The sequence below is a fragment of the Xenopus laevis genome, chromosome 3L (assembly GCF_017654675.1).
Source record: "Xenopus laevis strain J_2021 chromosome 3L, Xenopus_laevis_v10.1, whole genome shotgun sequence".
NCBI lineage: Eukaryota > Metazoa > Chordata > Amphibia > Anura > Pipidae > Xenopus > Xenopus laevis.
The window spans coordinates 94286588-94309683 of NC_054375.1; the positions used below are offsets into that span (position 1 = coordinate 94286588).

A 23096-nucleotide genomic window follows, 5' to 3' on the forward strand; every position below is an offset into this window, starting at 1 on the left:
ATTCAGAATACTTGGAACCTAGGGTGTTCTAGATAAAGGACGTGGCAATAATATGGGAATGTAAGTTTAAACACCAATATTCCTGTCTCTGGTGTTTCAGTCGGCAGCTCAAGAATCCAAAAGCAGATCTGTTTGCTAAGTTAGAGGATACATTTCTCAGCAGCATCTGTGCAATATTAGGAACTATTGTATCAATTATAACCGCTGCCTATAAGGACACTTATGGACTCATTGTTAAAAAATAGAATAATTTCTTTAAAGGGGACCTGTCACCCCAAAAAATTATTCCAAATCCTATTTTATCACGTTAGTCAAGCAAAATCAACTTTAATTACACTGTATAAATTATTTGAATCTTGTTTCCTTCTGGCTGGGATAATTATAGCAAACAGGCAGCGGCCATATTGTGGACACTGTTATTAAGACAAATCTTATATCATCTCAAAATCTTGTTTGTGCACCAGAATGGGGGACCCGATGTCCATCCCCATGCCCTGGTTACATAATTAAATGGTGAAGAGAATGGTGGGGAATGTGGGGAGAGAAGTGACATCTAGAAAGTGCTAAATGGAAAGTGTCAATATATGATTGACAGCTGTGATTTTTAAATGAGCTTAAAACAGCTATGAACACTTTAATAAATAAAGAATTTGGATTTCATGTTTAATATGAAAAGGACTTTTATTTTACAGCTTTTTATGTCTAGGTGACAGGTCCCTTTAAAATGGAGTATATGGGAGATTGCCTTCTTATAATTTGGAGGTTTCTGGATAATGGGTTTTGCGATTAGGGATCCACAGTACAAGGCTGAACAGTAGAGTACATTCAAAAAGAAAATTCAGAATTGCCAGCCGTATTTATTTATGCTTTACCTTTATAAATAGAATGCAGAAATCAGCAGTGTAGTCCCCACAGTTGACCTGTAATATGAACCTACCTATAACTGACACTATACTACCAAGTTTCACAGGCCCAAAGGGACAGTTTTTTCCTAAAGTGTTATATTTGAACTCTGTTAATGTGAATATGTGAACCAGCAACATTAAGTTTAAGGCTGAAGCAAAATAATAGAGAACAACAAAGGGGCTGTGAGATAAAGCAGCATTTGGGAAGAGTTAGGGATGCAGTACAGCTGAAACAAACATATGGAGAATACATACGGCAAGATCGCAAAGGCCTCCATGCAAACACATGAGCTTAATTGTGTAAGCAAATTCATGTTACGCCTATGTCTGTTGTGACTTGGTGTGTGGCAGCTGAACAGCTGTTTATGTCCTACACTACATTAAAGTTGAAATGTATGTGAGAAAACCTTTATACACAATCAGAGAGCTGGTGTAACTGCTCACATTACACAATCTTGTGACATAATGAAAAGGTTAAGAATTTGTGGGATAACTAGAGCTAGTAACTCTGTGCTCTGCTTCATATAAGAATATGCAGAGAAAACAAGTATATCCAACTATATACTATCAACCTATTTGACTACCATGTTATGAAGTAGCATAAGGTTTCATGGGTTCATTGGCTGAATCATAATTTAATGGGCCCCACAGCAAAACATATATAAAAAAAATATATATATATTTATTATCAAGTTAGCGTACAATGACATATCGATGACAAAGAATAGACTAACTTTTTGTAGGAAAAAAGAAACAAACCTGGAAGTCCAGCAGCATTTAAATCAGAGCCTTTACCCTCACTAGGTGCCAATAACTGGCATTAGCAGCAAGTTTAACGTTAGTCAAAGCATAAATGTAGCCTATATGGACATTTCTAACGTTCCTCTGATCTTTAGACAACAGCTGGAAACTGCAGTAGAATTAATATTTAAGGTTCTATTTTGCTGAATAATTTAAGTTTGGAGGGAGATAAAAGTGTTATCACATTAAAGATCTAGACATATGTTCAGTCATTTCCCCATGGCACAGGGAACTCCTTGCATGGGATAGCAAAGCAGATTTATAGGCAAGTAAAAAGGAAGAACAGAATAGATGCATCCCAGGCAGTATAAACAAAGGCATTACAATTTTTAATCCTGGCTCAGAGGGACAACAGAGTTTCAGTAAATATACATTGAACTAGGCAAAAAGCAAGACCCAGAATGATGCAGGTTTCTTTTGCATTATATATATACACAACAGTGTTAAAAAGGTCAGTGTTATATACTCCATATATTATGTCTGGGTAAAGAATTTTACGTATTCCCTACTGCAAAGAAGCCTAAAAGGCAATGATGAGATTTGAATTTAGATGTCTCAATATATGACCACTTAAGAATCTGCTAGAATTCTTTAAATGCGATCTCTCCAACTGATATTTGATTTTTTTTCCAAAGGTGCTAATCAGAAATGTATACAGATTCCCAAGAAACAAAAATCGAGAGACTGATACATAGCTCATCCGTGCCACATGCCCCGTAGGTTTTACAATGCCAGGGCAGATTTTTTTCCAGGCTTTTTAGAGATCTTTGGGGAAATTGTACAGACTGTAGCTTCAGGCAGATAATTGGGGTACTTACCGTCTCCATTATACTCAGAATAACATACTGTATGGTGTTGCTTGTGGTACTTGGGATATTAAGAAATCAGCCTAAATTTGCAATTGTAACCACTTGACAACTGTGCATGTGAATGTGAATCTGATGGGGGGGGGGGGGTTTCTGATTCTATTTAAAATGACTTATTTCAAATCGTTGGGGTGAAAAAAATGTATTTGTCCTTTATATGTGGCAGCATGTTCTGCACGGGCGATTATTTCAGAAATACATTTATACATTATAGACTGGACATTAAAGCTTTGATCAAGCACAGAGCAAAGTCACTGAGGTTCTGTTAGGAAAGTAAAAGAAATCCCAGTTTATTGAAAACATTCTCTTTAGAGGTGCTTAGTTTTACACTGGGGCATGTTTGGGTTTCAAAGATTTATTTTCCTGGTGTTTATTAAGGCAGCCCATAAAACATGAGCTCCTCTTACTCTAACTTCCCTTGTGTCTCTGTAGTTAGAAGAGTTAAATGCCATGTTTCCTGTGCTGAGACTACACTGCCCACACCGTCCTACTGTATCATTTATATTATCACTTCAGATTTCTCATGTGAAGCACTTTCATCCTCATATCATGCGGCATTTAAGGGATGAGGGAAGAAATGCCCAGTGAATGTGTTTCCTGCTGCCTATTCCATCCCTTTTATAGTCAGCACATTAATACAGTATCTGCTGTACATATACAGGCAAATCTAGCTGTCCAACTAGAGACCCAGCCATTCTGCAAATGACTAAAACGTAGACCAATAAGATCACCGCCTGAAGAGATTTCGAATATTCAACTCTGAGTCTTCCAGTGTTCTCCCACCCACCTTCATTCAGTAACAGAAATAAACAAATTCCGGTCACTGCAGGAAATACAGATTATATTTACCAACCAGTAGCCAATTCTCCTCAACACTGACTGCCTCTACTTGTACTACTGGAAAATACTACTAGAAATTGAAATTTGAATTTAACCTTTAGTTGCAGACATTCAGACCATTTGGTTGTATGGAAAAAAAAAATCACAAACACACATTATGTTGATTAAAATAGTGGTTAAGTCAGACATCCTTAAATTGTCTGAAAGCCACACAGGCATCACCTAGGGTCATTGCTTCTCTAAAGAGACTCATTTTGACTGAGCTACAAATGATAACGTGGCCCATCTACAGACTTCAGAAATCCAGAATTAGACGCTATGGCAAACAGCTTTAAACACACATGTAAGCAACCCATAGGGTTAATATGCCCCTATGGCTTTAATTCCCTACACTTCCTGATCTCCCTAATTGCTGGGCAGATGAATGGAATTAGGGCCAGTGAGTTTCCTAATCCAACGTGTGGGATCCAGGTGAAGGTGCTGATATCCTGAGAGTGTATCTTTCCTGGTGTGACGCTAACGCCTGTGCTGCCTCTGAGGGACATGTTGTAACCATGTCATGATTGTTACTGGGCCTCTGTGGCTTTGAAGAACAACCCTATGGATCATTTGTCTCTGACAAATAAAAGTTTTATTCTTTTTGGCTGCAAGAACCTTCTGGCACCCATTCTTTTCCTGTTTTACTGCACAGTAGCCTGTGGGAGTTATAGTTATACTACACCACACCTTTAATCTTCCTTGTAGCAAGGGCCCTAGCCTGAAGTGTTAGAGCCACATGTAACCCATGCTCTAGTGCACTAGCTGGTGATTAACCCTGTTGGCCTGTATAGCCCAAGATAGCATTACACACACTTTTGCCACTTTTTATTTCAAGGTCCCTTTCAAGGTTATTCTATTCGAGCACTAAACCATCAAACCAGTTTCAGCAAGATTGCTTTTTAACTAGCAGATTTTAGGAGGGAGGGGATGTCCTTAGAAATACCACCACAGAAGGAAGCAAGTTCATTCTGTATTATGACACAGGCTATTTTAAAACATCCAATTAATCGCTTCATACTTTGATAACAATCCGCTCTGCATTCTCTGTAGATTTACATCTCAATTAGATCATGGCAGAGGTTCCCTGTGAGGAAGAGCCTCCATCCTCTCCTCTTTCCCCTGGTCTCTTTACAAGCCCCCCCCCCTTTCTCTGTCACCTAACAGTGATGAACAAAGACCTCTTCATTTGCTATCAAACTGGGGACTATTATTGCAGGGGAGAAAATGCTGAGATTATTATGGCCCCAGGCAACATGGGCCGCTTTCTGTTCAGCTAATAATATCCCCTTAATTAAACGAGACCAATTTAAAAAAAATAAAACAGAAAATCACAGTGGACTTGAGAAATTTTGATTGGGAAGGGAAAAAAAAGCATGGCATAATTCTCTGCAATGTTAGGAAGTGGCCAGAAGGGTAAAGCATAATAACATATTTATACAAACATGCAAAAGCCTGTCAGTCAGAGATGTGCTATTCTGCTTAGATATAAAATCAATCCCACCCTCTGATATGTGAATGCAAGTGTTGGACACATACATTTTGACAAATAATAGTGTTCATGTGCTTTGCTTCATAGTAGCCTGTTGTAAAGAGAATATTCAGAATTTGTAGCTCCACACTAGAATGAATACATTAATAGAACATAATTGTTTGCAACTGTGTCCATTGGTCTAAATGCTTATTTACTCCATATGCATCCAAAAACCAGGTACTGTATCAGGATAGATAGATAGATAGATAGATAGATAGATAGATAGATAGATAGATAGATAGATAGATAGATAGATAGATAGATAGATGATAGATAGATGATAGATAGATGATAGATAGATGATAGATAGATGATAGATAGATGATAGATAGATGATAGATAGATGATAGATAGATGATAGATAGATGATAGATAGATGATAGATAGATGATAGATAGATGATAGAGAGAGAGAGATAGATAGATAGATATAGATATAGATAGATAGATATAGATATAGATAAGTGGTTTGTTACTGCACTTTTTTAGTGTGACAGGATCTTATTCGTCTGACCCAAGGTTCTAGGAGGGGATGTGCTGACATTAAGTTTTTTTCCCCTGAACCTGGCTCCACTGGACCCTTTCAAGGGTCTGAAGATTTCCCTACCCTTGCAGGCATTCTAGCTAGAGGGTGTGGATAAAGGGATCCCCTCTAAAGGGGTCTGAAGACCCTTGCTCCTGCCTTCTGGAAGGGTGGTCAGGATATTTGAGAGATTCACCCTTATGTACTTTTGTGCTGGCCACTTTTTTTTTGCACTGGAGGATTTTAAGCATGGTCTGGAGCTTCAGTTTAAAAAAAATGGCCATAAAGAGGCTAAATTTCTTCTCATTACATGGATAGGTTGGATATTTTTAATGACTGGTTAGTTTTGTTTAAAAGCACAGGAGAAAAAAGTTTTTAATATGGGGGAGGGGTACAGTGAGGTTTCTTTGAGAGCACAAAACAGCCTCCATTTTGGTTCATTCCATTGTTTCAGCCTGGGTGTCTATGCAAGCTTGATGGGTATTTTTAACTAGTATCTTAAATTTGGTGTCCCCAGTCCTGCATAAAGGTACAGAAAATGGCTGAAATTATTACAGATTATAAAACAACCAAGAAAGGGGGTTAAAGCACCCCCATCCTGCAGTGTTCTGAGGCTTTGCATAAAAGATGCAAATTAATTAAAGGCTTTTCCTTCTCAATGATCATGTATTGTAAGACAAGAATCTGATCCAGAATCTGAAATCATAGGTACCCATGAGAAAATACTCACTGTATTTATTAACCTATACACAAAGGACATATTCTGCAGCAATAAAATGATGTATGCATAGTATGTAGCAGAAATTCTGATTACTGTATAGTAGAAATTGACTATTAGTCAATAATAAATATATATTTGTCTTTGGCAGCGGCAGCACTGACCTTTGTAGGATTAATTTTGCCTGTGATTCTGTAATAGATTGCACTAATACTGCACCCACATATCATTTAATGAGTTTCGCAAATTCCTTGCCCGGCCAGTAGCAGGTTGCTCTGGATTTATGCAGCTATAAATGTGCACACTGCAAAAACCTGATGGTGCAGAATGAGGTTTGTTTTAAGCAACGAAAAGAGGTGGAGATTGTACTTTAGAAGAAGTAAAAATCACTCTTTGCTACAGTTATGGAACTAAATGACTGCAGTTTTCCCCCTGTGGCAGCCATTTTTGAGGGAGCTGGCTTGTCAGAGATGAACTATCCCCAGTTCAGTATGGTATTGTAATAAACAGAATTGTACCCCATTTACAATGAACTTGGCCTCTTACCAGTCTCGACATCCTGGATGTAGAAGTGCAATTCATCTGTGATCTCTGTCACAAGAACAGGCTTGTAATTAGCGTTCCTTTCCTTCTCTTCCACCACAGTCACTACTTCTTCCACTGGCTGCTCCTCGAACTTGGACCAGACCTGCAATACAAAATAGTCTCTTAACACAGTGGTAGAACTAATTCACATTTTTTAAAGTGCCGCCAACTTGAACTTTTTTCTACTGCACTGGCATTATCCTAAGGAATCAGCTTTGAACTCAATTATAACCAAGCTTTATTTCAATTTATTTATTCCAATTTGTCAGCATATAGCCTCAGTGACACAATGCAATTTGCGGTTATCGCACAAAGACAGCACAGTACATATTGTACATACACAGTGGCAGATGACACCTGAAAAGCAAGAGAACACGGTTTGCCTTAGTTTTCTGACAGAGGTAATCAGAATTGTGTAATTGCCGAAATCTAATTGGCCATGTTGACGTGAGTCCTATGGTGCATTACAAGTCCAGATTTCAACGTTGAAATGTCTATCAAATAACGGATCTTGGGTACAGCCTCTCCTTGTCAAAACCGTCCTCAGTAACCTCAACAAAAATAACTTGGAAAATGACACAAGTCCCCAGCAGGTGGAGAAGAGGCAGAGTGATGGATGAGAATGGACAGAAATGCTAATTACTCCAGAGAAGCATTAGTGACTATGCACACCAGCTCCTCAGTAAAGGTGCACATCCAGCTGCAGATTTATTAGAGATACAAGGGACTTACTGTAGCTACAGATTACAGTTTGGCAGCCTGACTTCTAACTTAGAAAATAGCTTTATGCTTTTTTAGCCCTTATACGTATCATTAAGCAAAGCAAGAGTCAGCAGAAAACTAATAATTCCAATCACAGTGCATGTTTGCTCTTATAAAATATAAAGTTAAGATTCAATTGCATTTGGATGTCACTAGGAAAAGGGTCTAATTATGGCTGTTTGACAAAGTAAAGAAGTTTTGTAATGCAAGTGCTGCAAGGTGGGAGCTCTGCCACAACACCCTCATTTCAAGATAAATGGGACTCTTGGAATTGCCATGTGACTCGTGATGACAGCCTCTGGCTTCTGTTGATGTCATAGTTGTGCATTGGAGCCGACAAGCTGTCACCTGTGCTTAGCATTTGGACACCTACAGCTGGACTGTGGATATGACAGAGGCACTGGGACACAGAGGGCTGGCGACACTGGGGATACCCACAGACCCTTTGCATGACACTTATATCTGCATTCCCAGGCCTCAGTCTCACATCAGCAGCTATTCACCTGCATAAAAGCTCCGTTTGGGGCTAGCATAAGGGCGTGGAAAAATGCACCAGCTTTACCCCACACCTGACAGCTCCTCCAATTTTAACTAAATGGGAATTCTGTCAAAAATGGCTTAAACTACATTTTGAAAGCATTTTATGTCATTAAAAGGAGAAACTTTTCAACTGACAAGTAACCAAACTTATAGGATAGTAAGTATTGCAGCATAAGAATAAAAACAGGCACGAGTTAGCCTTTCCCCATATCTTAAAGAGTCCAAGAGGAGATACTTTTTAAAATCATTAAAACATACAAAAAAACCATAACATATACACCACCGTATGGTTGCCAGGCACAGCAATGTAGAAAAAGCATTTTAGCAAGCTGTATATTCATTTTTGGTGTAAAATTTTTCTGTGTGCCATTAAAAATAATGGTGTTAAAATAGTGCCCTTAAATGCAGCATTCATGAGGTGTAAAAGAAAATACACAGCTTCATAAATTTGTGATCTATTTTACACCATTTAAGTAGCCCCAAAGACACAAGACCGTGACATTTCGAGCTGAAGGTCAAAAAGGCAAAAGCCAACAGTTGATAAAAAGGATGTTAATATGCTACAAGGAGCAACAGATCACTGCTACAGGGAGCAACTAACTATTTATACTTCTTTCAACTTCAATATGGCCCTAAATGGGATGAGGAGAAAACTAACCAAACAACTGAGAATTCGCTCTTCTCTGGAAACCTTATAGTCCTGATATTGTTCCAACTCTCCAAGCTTTCTACCCACAATGCCACCCACCTCTAGTTTTGCAGGATTTGTTTTATAGCTGCCCTCAGTAGAAGACATTAATCTTGCAGAGCCTTTTTTCTTCTGTTCTTGGCACTGCTGTGTACTCTTATAATTAGGAGATCTCTGTTCTTTCATTCGCAGACTGGTACTGCAGTAGCAAAGCTCCCAGTGCAGCTACAAGGGTTAGACCTCTATAGTATGCGATTAAGCCAAAGAAAAATTGGAGAATTGTGGAGAGAGGGCTACCCAAACCTGCTGCTAATTAAAGAATTAGAACATTCCCAGCATTGTTAACTGCATTAAGAACAGAAAAGAAAGTGCAAATCAAACCTTTAAATGATACAGAGTTCGTAATCTTATTGAATATGACAGTCTTAGCAAAAGGATTTATAGTTAGCAATTTAAACAGAATGAAAGGTGAACTTGTATTAATAGCATCCCCTTGCCAGTCCTCCAAATGGGAACATACAGTACATACAGGAATTGCCTTCTAAGACAAAAGATACACAAGAGTTGCCCATAATTGTTTATTTGGACTGGACTGAGGCTAACCAGACTTTTTTTCAGACTTAACCTGGCCATAGACGCAAAGATCCGATCGTAAAAATCATCGAACGATTGGGCTTCCCCATCTCCCGACCTGCCACTTACCATTCTGATCAAATAAAGTAGTAAAAGAACAGATCAGCTGATGTTCTGTCCCTGACAGCAATCGTACGAAAGTTATGTCCGACAAAAGCTAGTGACAGTCTCCCACTGAAAATCGTCAATACATGCAGAGATATTACCCACAGCCGACAGAACTCTTTTAACCTGTCCGATCTACCAAACGACCGATCTCCGCCAGACGAAAAATGTCGGGTCCGAAAATCATACGAATCCTCGATTCGTATGATCAGATCTTTGCGTCTATGGCCAGCTCAAGACCAGGCATTACAATGGAATAACTTTTTGTCTACACTCACATATTTCACATATTTCTATCCTTATATGTTTAAGGGGGTAGTGGTTGCCCCCAATTTAAAACCATTTATTGGCCTCATTCATAAAAATGTATTTTATTTTACCCATGCGTATCCCAAATTCATGCTTTTCCTACACAATACATTGCAGTTGCCTGTCCTTTTAAATCCCCAGCAGTAAAAACGCTTATAATGGGTATTATCAACACTATTACAGGTAAAAATCCCCATAAACTGCCAATTATTCCACGGTGAATCCATAGATTTAATACATTTGCTAAATTGATAAAAAATACAGACTTTTAGTGCAAAGCCCCTTAACAGAGTTTATGCCCAATGAGTTTTATTAAGCACTTATCTTTATTTATATAAAAAGGACCTGCCATTTTGTTCCATTTAGACCAACCAATTTCATCTATTCCACAGTGACCTGCAATTTTTCATTTTATAAACCATATTTTTTAATCTCCCTTTAAAGAAATATCCAACAATTCAGTACAGATTAATAAAACTGGCACCTACATTACACCTACATCACATCATGCAAGAATATGTTTTATGATTAAGTCTAAAAATATAGGTTCAGCTTCTAAAAGCAATAATTTATGTAAGAAATGTGAGGTGCAAGGAGCAACTCCCAGTGTGGGGAACATCTAGAAAAAGAATTCAGTAGCCCATGAATTAGACATGAGGCTGTGTGGAGAATGAAATAAGTCTGTGCTCTTTAGGAAGATGGGAGAACAGGCAGATTAGATGGACCAATTTATTCTGATCTGCCTTCGAACTGAATTTTTTTTTTTATTGTCACGTCCTGGCTGTGCTCTGTTTTATGTGCTTTTCTATTGGAATGCATTTGTATTACACACAGTAAGATTCTGATCTTAACAATTCCAATAGGAAAAAGCAGAACATCTGCTAATGCAGCCAATTTGCAATATTACATCTTAAATGCAACCAGTCATTTCCAACTCCTATCATGCAATTCAGTCTGTAGAATTTATTGTCAGTGGGAGTTGATTTACAACACAGAACCCACAGTTTCATCAAGCAGCTACACAACTTGGCACAATAAAAGAAAAGGGAGGGAGAGGGAACCAGGTGATGGGGGTAAGGAATGGACTGAGTAATGTAAGGAGATTATGAGGAGAAAGAAAACAGCAGTAAAAAAAAAAAAAGAAAAGAAAAAGGAAGTGAAGGGAGGAATGTAAATGTAGGAAAAATAGAAGGCTTTCAGATGGAGAGAACATCAATTGAGAACAGCAGGCCAGACGGTCAGTAGGTAGTAGAGACAGTGCAAGAAGGGTAGTGAATTGCTTCAGCAATGCAGTCTATGCATCTATAAACAATGACCATGAACAAACAAGATGAATACAGCTCTTATTCTGCATGGAACTGCTTGGAAAATGCTTCGTATTTTGTAAACTGTTATCTTTGCGATAGCTACTCATTCACAGACCTTTTCGGCCTCTAGAAGAGAAATTAGGCAGCAATGCCATAAAATCAGAAAGGATTCTGTAGTGAAAACCACTGCATGGACTCAGGATTACTTTTGAAAACAATTGTCCGTGAACACAGTTCTTCCCTGCATTCACAAAATAATGTGAAAACTCTAGCATGGAAAAAAAAACCCATATACAAACATGATCCAGAAACACTGCACCTTCTCTGGTCCTAAGCTCGGCTCATTTAAGATGAACTGAGGAGAAGTGGAAAACTGTCTGATGAATTAAAATTTTAAATTCTTTTTGGAATTCATGGCCACTTCATCCTCCAGGCTAAAGAGGAGAAGGACCATCCGGCCTATGCTCAGCTCACAGTTGAAAAGCCAGCATCCTGGATGGTATAAGGTATATTAGTGCACATGACATGGGTAGCTTGCACATCTGGGAAGGTTCCCTTATGCTGAACAGGTTTTGGGGCAACATTTGCAGCCATCCAGGGAAGGCCATGTTATTTCAGCAAGCCAATGCCAAATGGCATTCTGCACATATTCCAACAAAATACAATATATATATATATATATATATATATATATATATATATATATATATATATATATATATATATATATATATATATATATATATATATATATATATATATATATATATATATATATATATATATATATATATATATATATATAGCCACAATGCCCCCCACATAGTACCATTGTAAGCCCTAGTGTTGATAAGTCACATTTAAAAATATGCGACAATTACATTAAAAATGTGGAAATACTGCCTGTTCGTGAATTATACCAATTGTGTTGTTACACTCCCAGCAATGCACTTTACAAAAGCCTCCTATATGACAAAACCAACATTGCCCAAACTCTATAGACATGGGCAACTATTTTAGAGAATGAAAACATACCGGTACTATATATAGAGTAACTCAGATCACCAACCACAAGATCTCTCTCTTTCTGAAGCATATATCATGGTTTCAAAAATAAAATCTGATCCATATGGGATGCCAGATCAACCAATTCATATCACTTAGGATATTTTCCAGGGCTGGCAATTAACAGGATTGTTTGATGAACGAGGAGGTAGATGGCACAACGAAGAGCATCCATCATTTGTTCTCATAAACAGTTATTTTTTCCACCAATATTTATTTTAACCCCTTTTAGTGCTGACCGGTTTTGATCTGGCTTTGCTGTGTGTTGCCATAACCTACAGTCAAATCGATCAAAGAGAAACTCCAAAAAGTAAAATTTACAGAGCCGGAAGTCAGGTACTTAACAGACAGAACCATAGAACACTTTCTATACAGTTAAGTGGTTAAACCATTCAAAAACAGAATGAGATAAGAGTGTATTGCACATGCAGCCTAAAGCTGGCCATAGATGTAAAGATTTCTAAAAGATCTTTTCGTTATCGTGAGACCACGGTTATCCCAAAATGATCGTTTAAATGTACAATTTGTCCATCCACTGAAAAGACCATTTCAAGCGATATTGCCGGGAAAACTGAGGGTAGCTGCCTGCTTGGCCCTGCAAACATAGATAGATTGCACTGGGGCCGATAATTTTTTAACCTGGCCGATCAATTTTCTGACAGATGTTGGACGAAAAATCATAAAATGCATGATCGTTCGATTCCCACTAACTTCACGATAATTTGACGGATTGTCAGATTGCACTAGAATCGATCGATCACCAATCACAATCTTTGCGTCTATGGGGACCTTAAGTCACTGGGGTTTCAACCTCTTACTTTTGGGTAATGGCAAACTGTTTCATATGTTTTACTGGACAAATAATATAGTAACTGTTCTAAGGGGGATATTAAAGAAGAGATTTAAGCATGCTTATAAAAATGCCATGCAATAAATTCAAAATAGTTAATTGACTTATAAAAAATATAATTTCTCCAACTAAATGTGCTTTAATGCTCTTTATATTATGTCCATTATTAATTATTTACATTGTTACATTGAGTGGCATGCTATTTCAGTGAGATGCGTTGTTCAAATATTACTGTTGAAAAACAGACCAAAAGGATATTAGTTGCTGTATTGCATTTTCACTACATTTGGAAAGCAGCCGTTTTCTTAGGGCTTCATTACATTGACATTTGAAATAAATATAAAAAGTCTCCCTCCGGAAATGGTATCTTAATCTTAACAACCACATTAAGCAGAATAACTATCAGTCTTTAGGCTCTCTTTAAGGTCAATGGCACCTAGAATTGGGGGTGAAATGGAGCCGCTGCTGGAGCTACTAAAAGTCACAGGGGTTAGAGAAACCATCCTGCATGCCAGGCTGCAGTTATATCCCATTATAATAGTTTATTACAGATACATCTGTTACCCAATCAGCTTTATGTTTCTTCTGTTTTAAGACTGCAGACTTCTAGGTGTTCTAATAATCTACTATGCCCCTTATATTAAACAGTATCCATAACCAGACATTTTATTCTAGCATATGGGATAAGCGATTTTCTTTTGTATTCCTTCATTACATTCAACATCCCTATGAATATCCCACCGGGCTCTATTTACTGGTCTGAAAGACAGTCCCTGCCAGATTATATACTGACTTGCCTGACCTACGGCTTCCTTTCATACAATCTATTGCTTGTGACAGACAGTGAAAGTTGTCCAAACACTGCTCTGCAAGATCTTCTTAGTCTTGAGAAAGAATCAGGAACACCTCCTCCTAATATCTCAAGGCAGGCAGGCATTTTAAGTTAATTGATCATTGATTACGCTAGATTATAGGCATGGAATCTTTCCAGATGTCTGTTTATTAATGGAGAAGGGCTGTTATTTAAAAGGATTATTTCAATGTTAACCCCTAACTACCAGGAGGCACAGCTCCTGATTAAGTAACTCATACACATCTACAGATAAGATTAAAAAAATCTTCTGTATCTGGGCAACTTCTATATTATATATACATAACCACCACAGGTTTTCAATTGCCTTAAAGTTATTTGTTCACATATATGTGTGTCCGTAGCAATTATGTTATTACATATATGTGATTAAGAGTCTTGTACAAAAGCATGCAAGGCATTATGAAAAACGTGTGTCCTTGACTGCTGAACTTTTCAGGCATAGCCTGGTTATATTTGGGGCAGCACTGAAACGACATGTCTGTCTCTCCCTTGCGCATGTGTTTATCATCTTTTTTTTTTCCACTCATTTTTTATTTTTTTTAAAGTCTATATATGTCACAAGCAGTAATGAAGACAGAGATTTTGTGTAGATGCATCCATCTGTTAGCAGCATATGTTGCTCTCCATCACAGAGGAAAGAGTGGGGGGTTAGTCTTCGGTCAGGACCCCTGAACAGGTATAGTTAGAGAGATGTTGGGATGGCACATGCACTACAAATATATACAAAAACAATAACACAAGCATGCCTGAGATGCATCAAAGCAACACAAAAAGAAACCAAAAAATATAGTGGTCACTTGTGAAAGGAATTGATACAATTCATTATGCACTTTACCAGCCTAATATCTAATGCTTAATTAGTAAGGACTTGCCTGTCCTTCAATGAAAGCATAAAGCATCTCATACACAAGGCTACACGTTGTATCCAACTCAAACGACTCTTGCTAAGAACACGTGAATTGCTCTGACGTGGTGGTCAATACTATGTACATTTGCACAAGTAAGAAAAGGTTTACAGTGCACAGACCTATACACACAGCATGTTCTACTAATTTCAAAATCTTTTACAACAGTACTTAATTGTTTTTTATAAAAGGTTACAAACTGTAAGGGAAAGGTTAAGTTCAAATTTTCTAAAATTGCACGGAGGATCAATCACATTTACATAATTCAGACGCACAAAGAAATTCCATGTAATTAAAACAAGGCAAGTATTGTATTATACCCCACAACGTTATTTCATGCTGTCAAATGTAATGCTTTGTGTCAAAAGGAAAATGTTTTTTATTTACAATCCAACTAATATGCCCTACACTTCAGTGCACCCCACTATTATACATATATACACTTAAAAGTGTAACTTAGGTCACATGGGGCAATTAGTCACGAGGTTTTCTTAAACACAAAATCTGATTGTGGTGACCAATAGCTATATATTGCTAATGAAGGCCATCCGAGGGTTTTAAACAACTAATTGCCCCATGTGGCATCATCCTAATAAGTAATGAGTTAAGAATTTTACCCCGCGCAAGTTTTTTTTTTTTTTTTTTTACACAACTTAATTGTTCCATTCCTTTGGCTGTACCAACTATTTTGCTGCCCAGTTCAACTAATACAGACTACACTGTACGGCAAAAAATTCTGCCTTGAAATCTTTAGGTTTGCCTAATTCAGTATCAGCAAACACAGACTGTTATTAGAATAGCAACCTCAATGCCATTTATGATTAAGCTAAAGCGTAACGGACAGGCCCCTAAGGGACTCCACTAACATTGGTCCAATAAAAAAACATTTCCATTTGCCACCGATCTTTGTCATCTATTTTTCAGTGAGCTCTCGAATCAAGTACAAATGCTATGTCCCTGGCTAATATGCCTTAAATAAATAAGTAACCTTCTGTGTGGCAAATGCTTTAGAATAATCCAAGTAATCCCCATCCACTGTAATTCCAAGGTCTACGTTCTTGTTCATGTTCTTGTTGAAAGGTGAATAGATGTTTCTGTTAGGATGCATTGCACATAAGACCATGCTGGCTGATACTTTGATTTCAAACCATACTACCAACATCTTACTGTTCCTGCCAGCAGCTTTCAGTCAAACAGGCACACAGTTTCCTGGCAATGCACAGACTTTCTTTTCCAAAACTTGCACCAGCAATTCCCCAATCTTTGTACAATGCCAGGTACTGAGTAATCACCAAAGAGTTAGTGGTCCAGCAACTACAGCGTATGAGTACCCTGGTATAAATACCATCAGATCTTAAGTTTATGTTGAACCTCCTTCTGAATCAACTAGACCCCTATAAACTTTTAGAATTGGGTCTATAAAAACAAAGCCTTCATTACCTGGTTAAATATTGGTATAGAAAGAATATTGTATTTCAAACAAGAGTATGCAATTAGTGATGGGCGAATTTATTCGCCAGGCGCGAATTCGCGGCGAATTTGCGCGTTTCGCCGCCAGCGAATAAATTCGCGAATCGTCCGCGAAAATTCGCGTCAAAAAAATTCGCCGGCGTCAAAATTTTTTCCGAAAAACGGACGCCGGCGCCAAAAACGGGCGCCGGCGTCGAAAAAACGGGCGCCGGCGTCAAAAACGGGCGCCGGCGTCAAAAACGAGACGCCAGCGCCGTTTCGCGAATTTTTCGCCGTTTCGCGAATTTCGCGCGAAATTCGCCAATTTTTCGGCGAAGCGAAACGGCGCAAATTCGCCCATCACTATATGCAATCACAAAGCAAAAGTTTACACACTCTCCTGCTACTCTATTATTGAAATATGTATTTTTATATTAATAAGAGAGTTTGTATATGCCAAAGATAACTTTAGTCCTCACAAGGATCCCGTACAAGGATCAAAGAGCTGTTGACTCAGACAGGAGGGACAAAGTTGGCAGCTTTTAGCAGTATATAGCCACCTTAAGGTCTGGGCAGGCAACCTGTGGGTTCTGGCAAATGCCAGAGGGGCTGCTGTTAGATGCAATAGATAGTATTTAATGGGCTGGTGGGGGAGCTATTTTGGCCTCTGTTGAATTGAAATGCTAGGGACTATTCTGAATCCCAGTTGAGGAATGCTGTCCTTCATGTTAGCCTTGACATTTTTATATGGATAGCTTTACTTCTTGTTTAACAAACAAATATATCTACCTATTGTCTCCCTTCTTTAAAAAAAAGCATTATTTAAATTCTCAGCACAATGATGTGCTAATTCAACCCAGGTCTCAAGGCCTATACAATGATTTGACACTCAGATCATCAATGTGTCATACTAGAGGTTCAGCCAAGACTGTTATAGGCCATACGGTATTATTATTCATGGATTTAATAGTCCCATCAGCACATGGTTACCAGTTACTTTCTGTTAACATGCAAACCAGGAATTTTATTTCTGAGGATATCAAAAAGTAGCAGGTAGAAAATTTTAATTTTAAAGGAGGAGCCCACCTAAATCTGATCTCACTCTAATAAAAAAAAATAGCTTGAAGCATCTATCATTAAATCTTCCGCACTGAAAACAGATTCTTTAGAATCAGGCAGGCAAGCACTCAAAAAAATCATTGCAAAATGTGTTTTTCTTATTGAGAGAAAGTTAATGAGAAATGGAGTGGGATTAGAGTACAGAAAGCTAGGGAAGAAAACAAAAGTTAAAACAAGCAGTGTCAGTCTGTTTTTCCCTGAATAGGGATGAAGACTGACTAGGAGTGCATAGGCAAGCAATATACAAGCAGAATGCCAAAATCAATTTAATGTAGTGTGACAATCAGCTGAACAACTCGCGTTTGTTAATAAAATATGAAAATGGCTAAAAAGACAACACATTTCCACCTGCAGTGAGACAATATGCCCTACATGTTCAGCAGCCATTCAAACAGTGTCCTTCAAGTTTCCGCTTTCCATCTTTCCTGCAAATTTCAAACACTTTTGCAGTTGACTATAAGTTTTAGATGGTCCCTTTTTATGTATTTCCATTTAGAATATACATTTGTCTAGATGTTCTAGAACTGCAAGTAGTAGCAAACGTCCATCTCATTTGCCTTATATGTTGGAGCAATGACCATATAGAGCAATGTCTTTGTTGGTAGAAGCCAAATAACAATTATAAGCCAAGTGTGTTAGTTTACCGATGATGAAAATTAGATTTAAAACACAGCTCAAGTACACATTCACACAAAAAAATCAGGAAAAGGAGTTAAAGGAGTTAAAGGAGTTGTTCATCTATAAATTAACTTTTGGTATGATGTAGATTCAGGCCTGGAACTAGTGGCAGGCAAAAGAGGCACCTGCCTAGGGCACAACAATGTGAGAGCGCAACAATGTGAGGGCGCTGGCAAGTGCCTGTTCAAGATTCTTCTGCCTACCACTACTTTGAATTCACTCCCGTCTGCGGCTCTCACCTATCAGTCACTCACCCCTCTGTCCCTCCCCTTACATTTCCCCTTCTTGTTCTTGATTTTATGGGGCGCATACACATGCGGGGGGCAGGGCTAGCCGACCCGGGTTGCCTAGGGTGCCCGGTCAACTTGGAGCCCTGTGTAGAATGTGATATTTTGAGATGCTTTGCATTTTGTTTTAATTTTGTGTGTGTGATTTGAGTTATTTAGCAGCTCTCCAGTTTAAAAATTCAACAAACTGGTTGCTAGGGTCCAAATTACCCTAGCAACTATGCATTGATTTGAATAAGAGACTGAAATATGAATAGGAGAGTCCTGAATAGAAAGAGAAATCATAAAAAGTAGCAACAATAATACATTTGTAGTCTTACAGAGCATTTGTCTTTAGATGGGGTCAGTGACTCCCATTTGAAAACTGGGAAGAGTCAGAAGAAGGCAAATATTGAAAAAACTATAAAAAAAAGTAGTAATACAGGCCAATAGGAAAGTTGCTTAGAAGTAGCCATTCTATAACATACTTAAAGTTACTCAAAGGTGAATCACCTCTTTAAGAGGGAACAGGCCATTCTGGAGCAACACTATCCATATGAATAAAAAGAGGCCAAATAGTACTCTAATAATTATTACTAAGTGTCTACGTCTAAGAGAACCTAAATTCTTGGTATCTCCACTACATGCCTGCTAGGCTGAATATGAATGCAGACTTGTATTTAATTATGGGTTCCTCTTCACTTTGTAAAAATGATATTACAGGAGTTTAACACCACATATACTATAGGGTGTTAGTATTAATAAACTCACTGCTAAAGAAACATACATTTAAATAAGAACACAGCTTTAAAACCCCTCAGATTATGTGCTAAAGCAGCAGTCCAATTCCAAGCACACGTCTGACAAAGGCAAACACAGTGATACAGATACATTAGGCAGCGAGCAATGAGATCAATTTAGGTAAATAACAATGGAATTCCCTTAGCATGGTTTCTGTTACCACTAGTAGTAATAGCACTTGTTTTCCCTTGGAGAATCAGTTTCAGCAATGGCTGTGGGTGGAAATGATTTTTCTGCCTGCTTGCCAAGTAGAACGTAATTATATTTATTCTTGGCACTTTGGGGCTGCATCCCTGTTTGTTGCACATAGGTTTAAATGTGAAGATATTTCATAACAATCCTGAAAGCAAGGGAGTAAAGCAAATATGCACATTGCTGGTAGCTGTTCACTGTGAGCAATACAGCACATGGGCTACTGCTGATCAGGGAAGGAAAGAAAGGACTGAGAAGCTGTAACCTTGTAATTGAAAGAAAGGAGAAGATGCATTAGAAAGGGAGGAGGGAAGTGAGCTGCAAGGCAGCCTGCCATCTGGCACTTGGAATTTACACAGAATGGAATGGGGGGGTCCACAAGCAGGAGTATGAAACAGAGGGAATCTAATAAAATGCAGATATGGAGGGAAAGGATCTGATTTTGGGGCGTAAGTGGTGAAATCCTGGGCAAAAGGTGTTAACAGTAAGGGTAGCAATGCATATGAAGGCATAACAAACAAATGTTACCGAGAAAGAAATGCAGTAAGTGGGATGAGTCTAAGGATAAAAAAAAAAAAACTGTGCAGAATAAAACAAAATAAGAATTTAAAAAGACTGGTGGTTCCATTTGAGTGAGTAGGTTTGAAGGTTACTGTGCATCTGTCATTAGAATTGACAATAGGTCTGTTGCTGGCCCTTTGGCACTTCCTAGCTTTCAGCCATGTCCCTCTCACCTTCTCAATCACATCCGATAGATGTACATTAATTACAGGCACAGCAAATTCCCAGCAGCAGCGGCAGTAACAGCAGTCGGTAACCAAGTACTGAACATCACTTGTCAAAAGCCCATCACATAATGTTACACAAGTTCTCTGGGAAGGGGGGCTGCCAACACACAACTCTGGATATTCTCTCAGACATCCATGTACTAATGAACACATTTTACATTTTTCTGTTTTTGAGGTTCAGCATTTTAGTTCCACAAATATCTAGGAAAGCAAATATCTATTCAGCCAAATGTGACCCCAACTTAAATGAATCACCAGGCTGTGCCTTTAGTTGCTCTGATTTAGGCATTTGCCCTAAATCTCCCCCTAACTGGCCTTAAAGGGAACCTGTCATCGGAAAACATGTTTTTTTTTCAAAACACATCAGTTAATAGTGCTACTCCAGCAGACTTTTGCACTGAAATCCATTTCTCAAAAGAGCAAAACAGATTTTTTTATATTCAATTTTGAAATTTGACACGGGGCTAGACATTTTGTCAATTTCCCAGCTGCCCCTGGTCATGTGCCTGCACTTTAGGAGAGAAATGCTTTCTGGCAGGCTGCTGTTTTTCCTTCTCAATGTAACTGAATGTGTCTCAGTGAGACATGGGTTTTTACTTTTGAGTGTTGTTCTTAGATCTACCAGGCAGCTGTTATCTTGTGTTAGGGAGCTGCTATCTGGTTACCTTCCCACTGTTCTTTTGTTTGGCTGCTGGGGGGGGAGGGAGGGGGGTGATATCACTCCAACTTGCAGTACAGCAGTAAAGAGTGACTGACGTTTATCAGAGCACAAGTCACATGACTGGGGGCAGCTGGGAAATTGACAAAATGTCTAGCCCCATGTCAGATTTCAAAATTGAATATAAAAAAATCTGTTTGAAAAATGGATTTCAGTGCCGAATTCTACTGGAGCAGCACTATTAACGGATTCATTTTGAAAAATTTTTTTTTCCCATGACAGTATCCCTTTAAGTCTGGGTTTCCTACATGTGGTATGAGGACTTTGAAATGTTGGAGACTAATAGATCTTACACTTATGAGGTTATATAATAAGATACTCTACGTTTGCCCAGGTAAACCCATAGCATTGGGGACAACTGTGCATCATCAAAACATTAGCACTATATGATAAGAAATCCAGACACCCCTTCTAATTAGAGCATTTGTCCGTTTAAGCCACACCAATTGTATAATTTAAGGGGTTGTTCACATTACATTAACTTTTAGAATGAAAGGCAAATAATTAAAAAAAATAAAACAAAATAAGGTGGGATGGTGAAGCAGAGTTTAATTACAAAGGCAATCTGAAGGGCTTTGTGTAACTAGTTAGGGGAATTCAGAGAGAAAGACATCCTTTTTTATACACCTGCATTCCATGCTTGAGGGTGGCTGTGTGTACAATTCCCAGCAGGATTAGGAGTGTGGAGAGGAGAAGGGACTGGGGGATTTTGATGAGACACATGATAATGCTAACAGTTTGTCCCATTTTGTGAGACTCAAGAGACAAAACAGCACATCAATAGGGCCTGTCAAACAGAACTGATATAGCCAACATGAAAACCTGATACTGTAAACGTTTTCTGGAGAACACATGCAATACCAAGAAAACATTTATTAAATACACTAGCATTCTCTCTATTACCACAAACAGCAGTATACTATATAAAGCTGTATTTGTGTCTGTGTATTTCATTAGAAAGTAATGGGATTGCCCAGCAGGAGTTACGTTACAGAGGTTTACTCTTATTCACACGGGCAGACAACAATGAATCATTAACTGTGCATTAACCTACATTTTAATAAAGCACAGAACTGCCTCAAAACTAGAGTATCCTAAGCAACACAGAGAAGTAAAAGGAAAAAACTTAACTTGGATTTAAATCATTCAGTCCAAAATGACAATACAGGTGTTCAATATACAGTTTTTCAATGGAAGGGATAAAGCGGGGATGACCCAAATGCAGAATGTTCAGGATTCTGCAAAGTTGTTGCATGGCTGTGTATTTGGTGTACTTTTCATTTGTCCTGATCATGTGAAGAATGATGATATGGGGGGCTCAGCATTATAAGCTGCCTCTACTTGGGAAGGCAGGCAAAGAATCCCTACTCCAGAAACACACAGAATAAACAAGTACTTACATCAGTTTTCAGAGAAAATGTACACTTGGTATGAGCGTAACATTCAATATACACACATACATTGTGCTACATTACCTTTGATTTGCACAGATAACCCTTTTTACATTTGGGGACACATTCAATTATATCAGGGCCATACATGAAGATAATCTTTATATACAGAATAAAGTAGGATTTCAAGGAACCTACCTGGCCTCTTCTTACGCCAGTGAATACAATATACGAAAAGAAAAGAAGCCTGTAGCAGTTAAATGCAAAAGTGTGGTGTTGCAATTTATTCAAGGTGCAGTATTCTCAAGTGAATGTTCCTGCACATCATCTTTTGCATTCAACAAATACAGACAACATTTCTTCTGTACATCTCTCAAGATACCTCAATCACAAGCTTCACATCACAAAACAGGCGAAGATCCATCAACTTGAATTTTCTTTGACAAATGAAGAAATGGGTTTCCATGCAAACTACCACCACTAGATAGTGACCACTTGCATTTTACCAACAAGTTATAATTCAAACATGATATGGACACGTTCCTATAATTGATAGAGATATGAAGGGCCCATAGGGGTTAATCTGCCCCTATGGCTTTAAGGCCCTACCCTTTTCCTTAGCTACTAGGCAAAAGCCTATGCATCTATTTGAGTTTAAGCTCAGAGTTATTGGCCAAGAGGTGTAATGACAACCTCCTGCCACACTGCACTATAATGTGTGTAAGAAGTGGCCTCTTCCTCTTTGGCTGCTGGATGTTGATCCAGCTGGGTGTGCCCAGGGGAGCCTGGGTGCAGTAAGGCCCAGAGAAGCAAGTGATCTTGAGAGAAGTCGGGGACCAGGAAACCCCC

General features: G+C 38.4%; 1 protein-coding gene across 2 annotated transcripts in view; it reads right to left on the reverse strand.

Moving 5' to 3' along the window:
- snd1.L (staphylococcal nuclease and tudor domain containing protein 1 L homeolog) overlaps window positions 1–23096 on the reverse strand; it is a 378593-nt gene that overhangs the window by 26036 nt on the left and 329461 nt on the right. For both annotated transcript variants that reach the window (XM_018250711.2, NM_001087031.1), the window contains 1 exon segment: window positions 6769–6910. In XM_018250711.2, coding sequence (XP_018106200.1) covers window positions 6769–6910 — 142 coding nt within the window.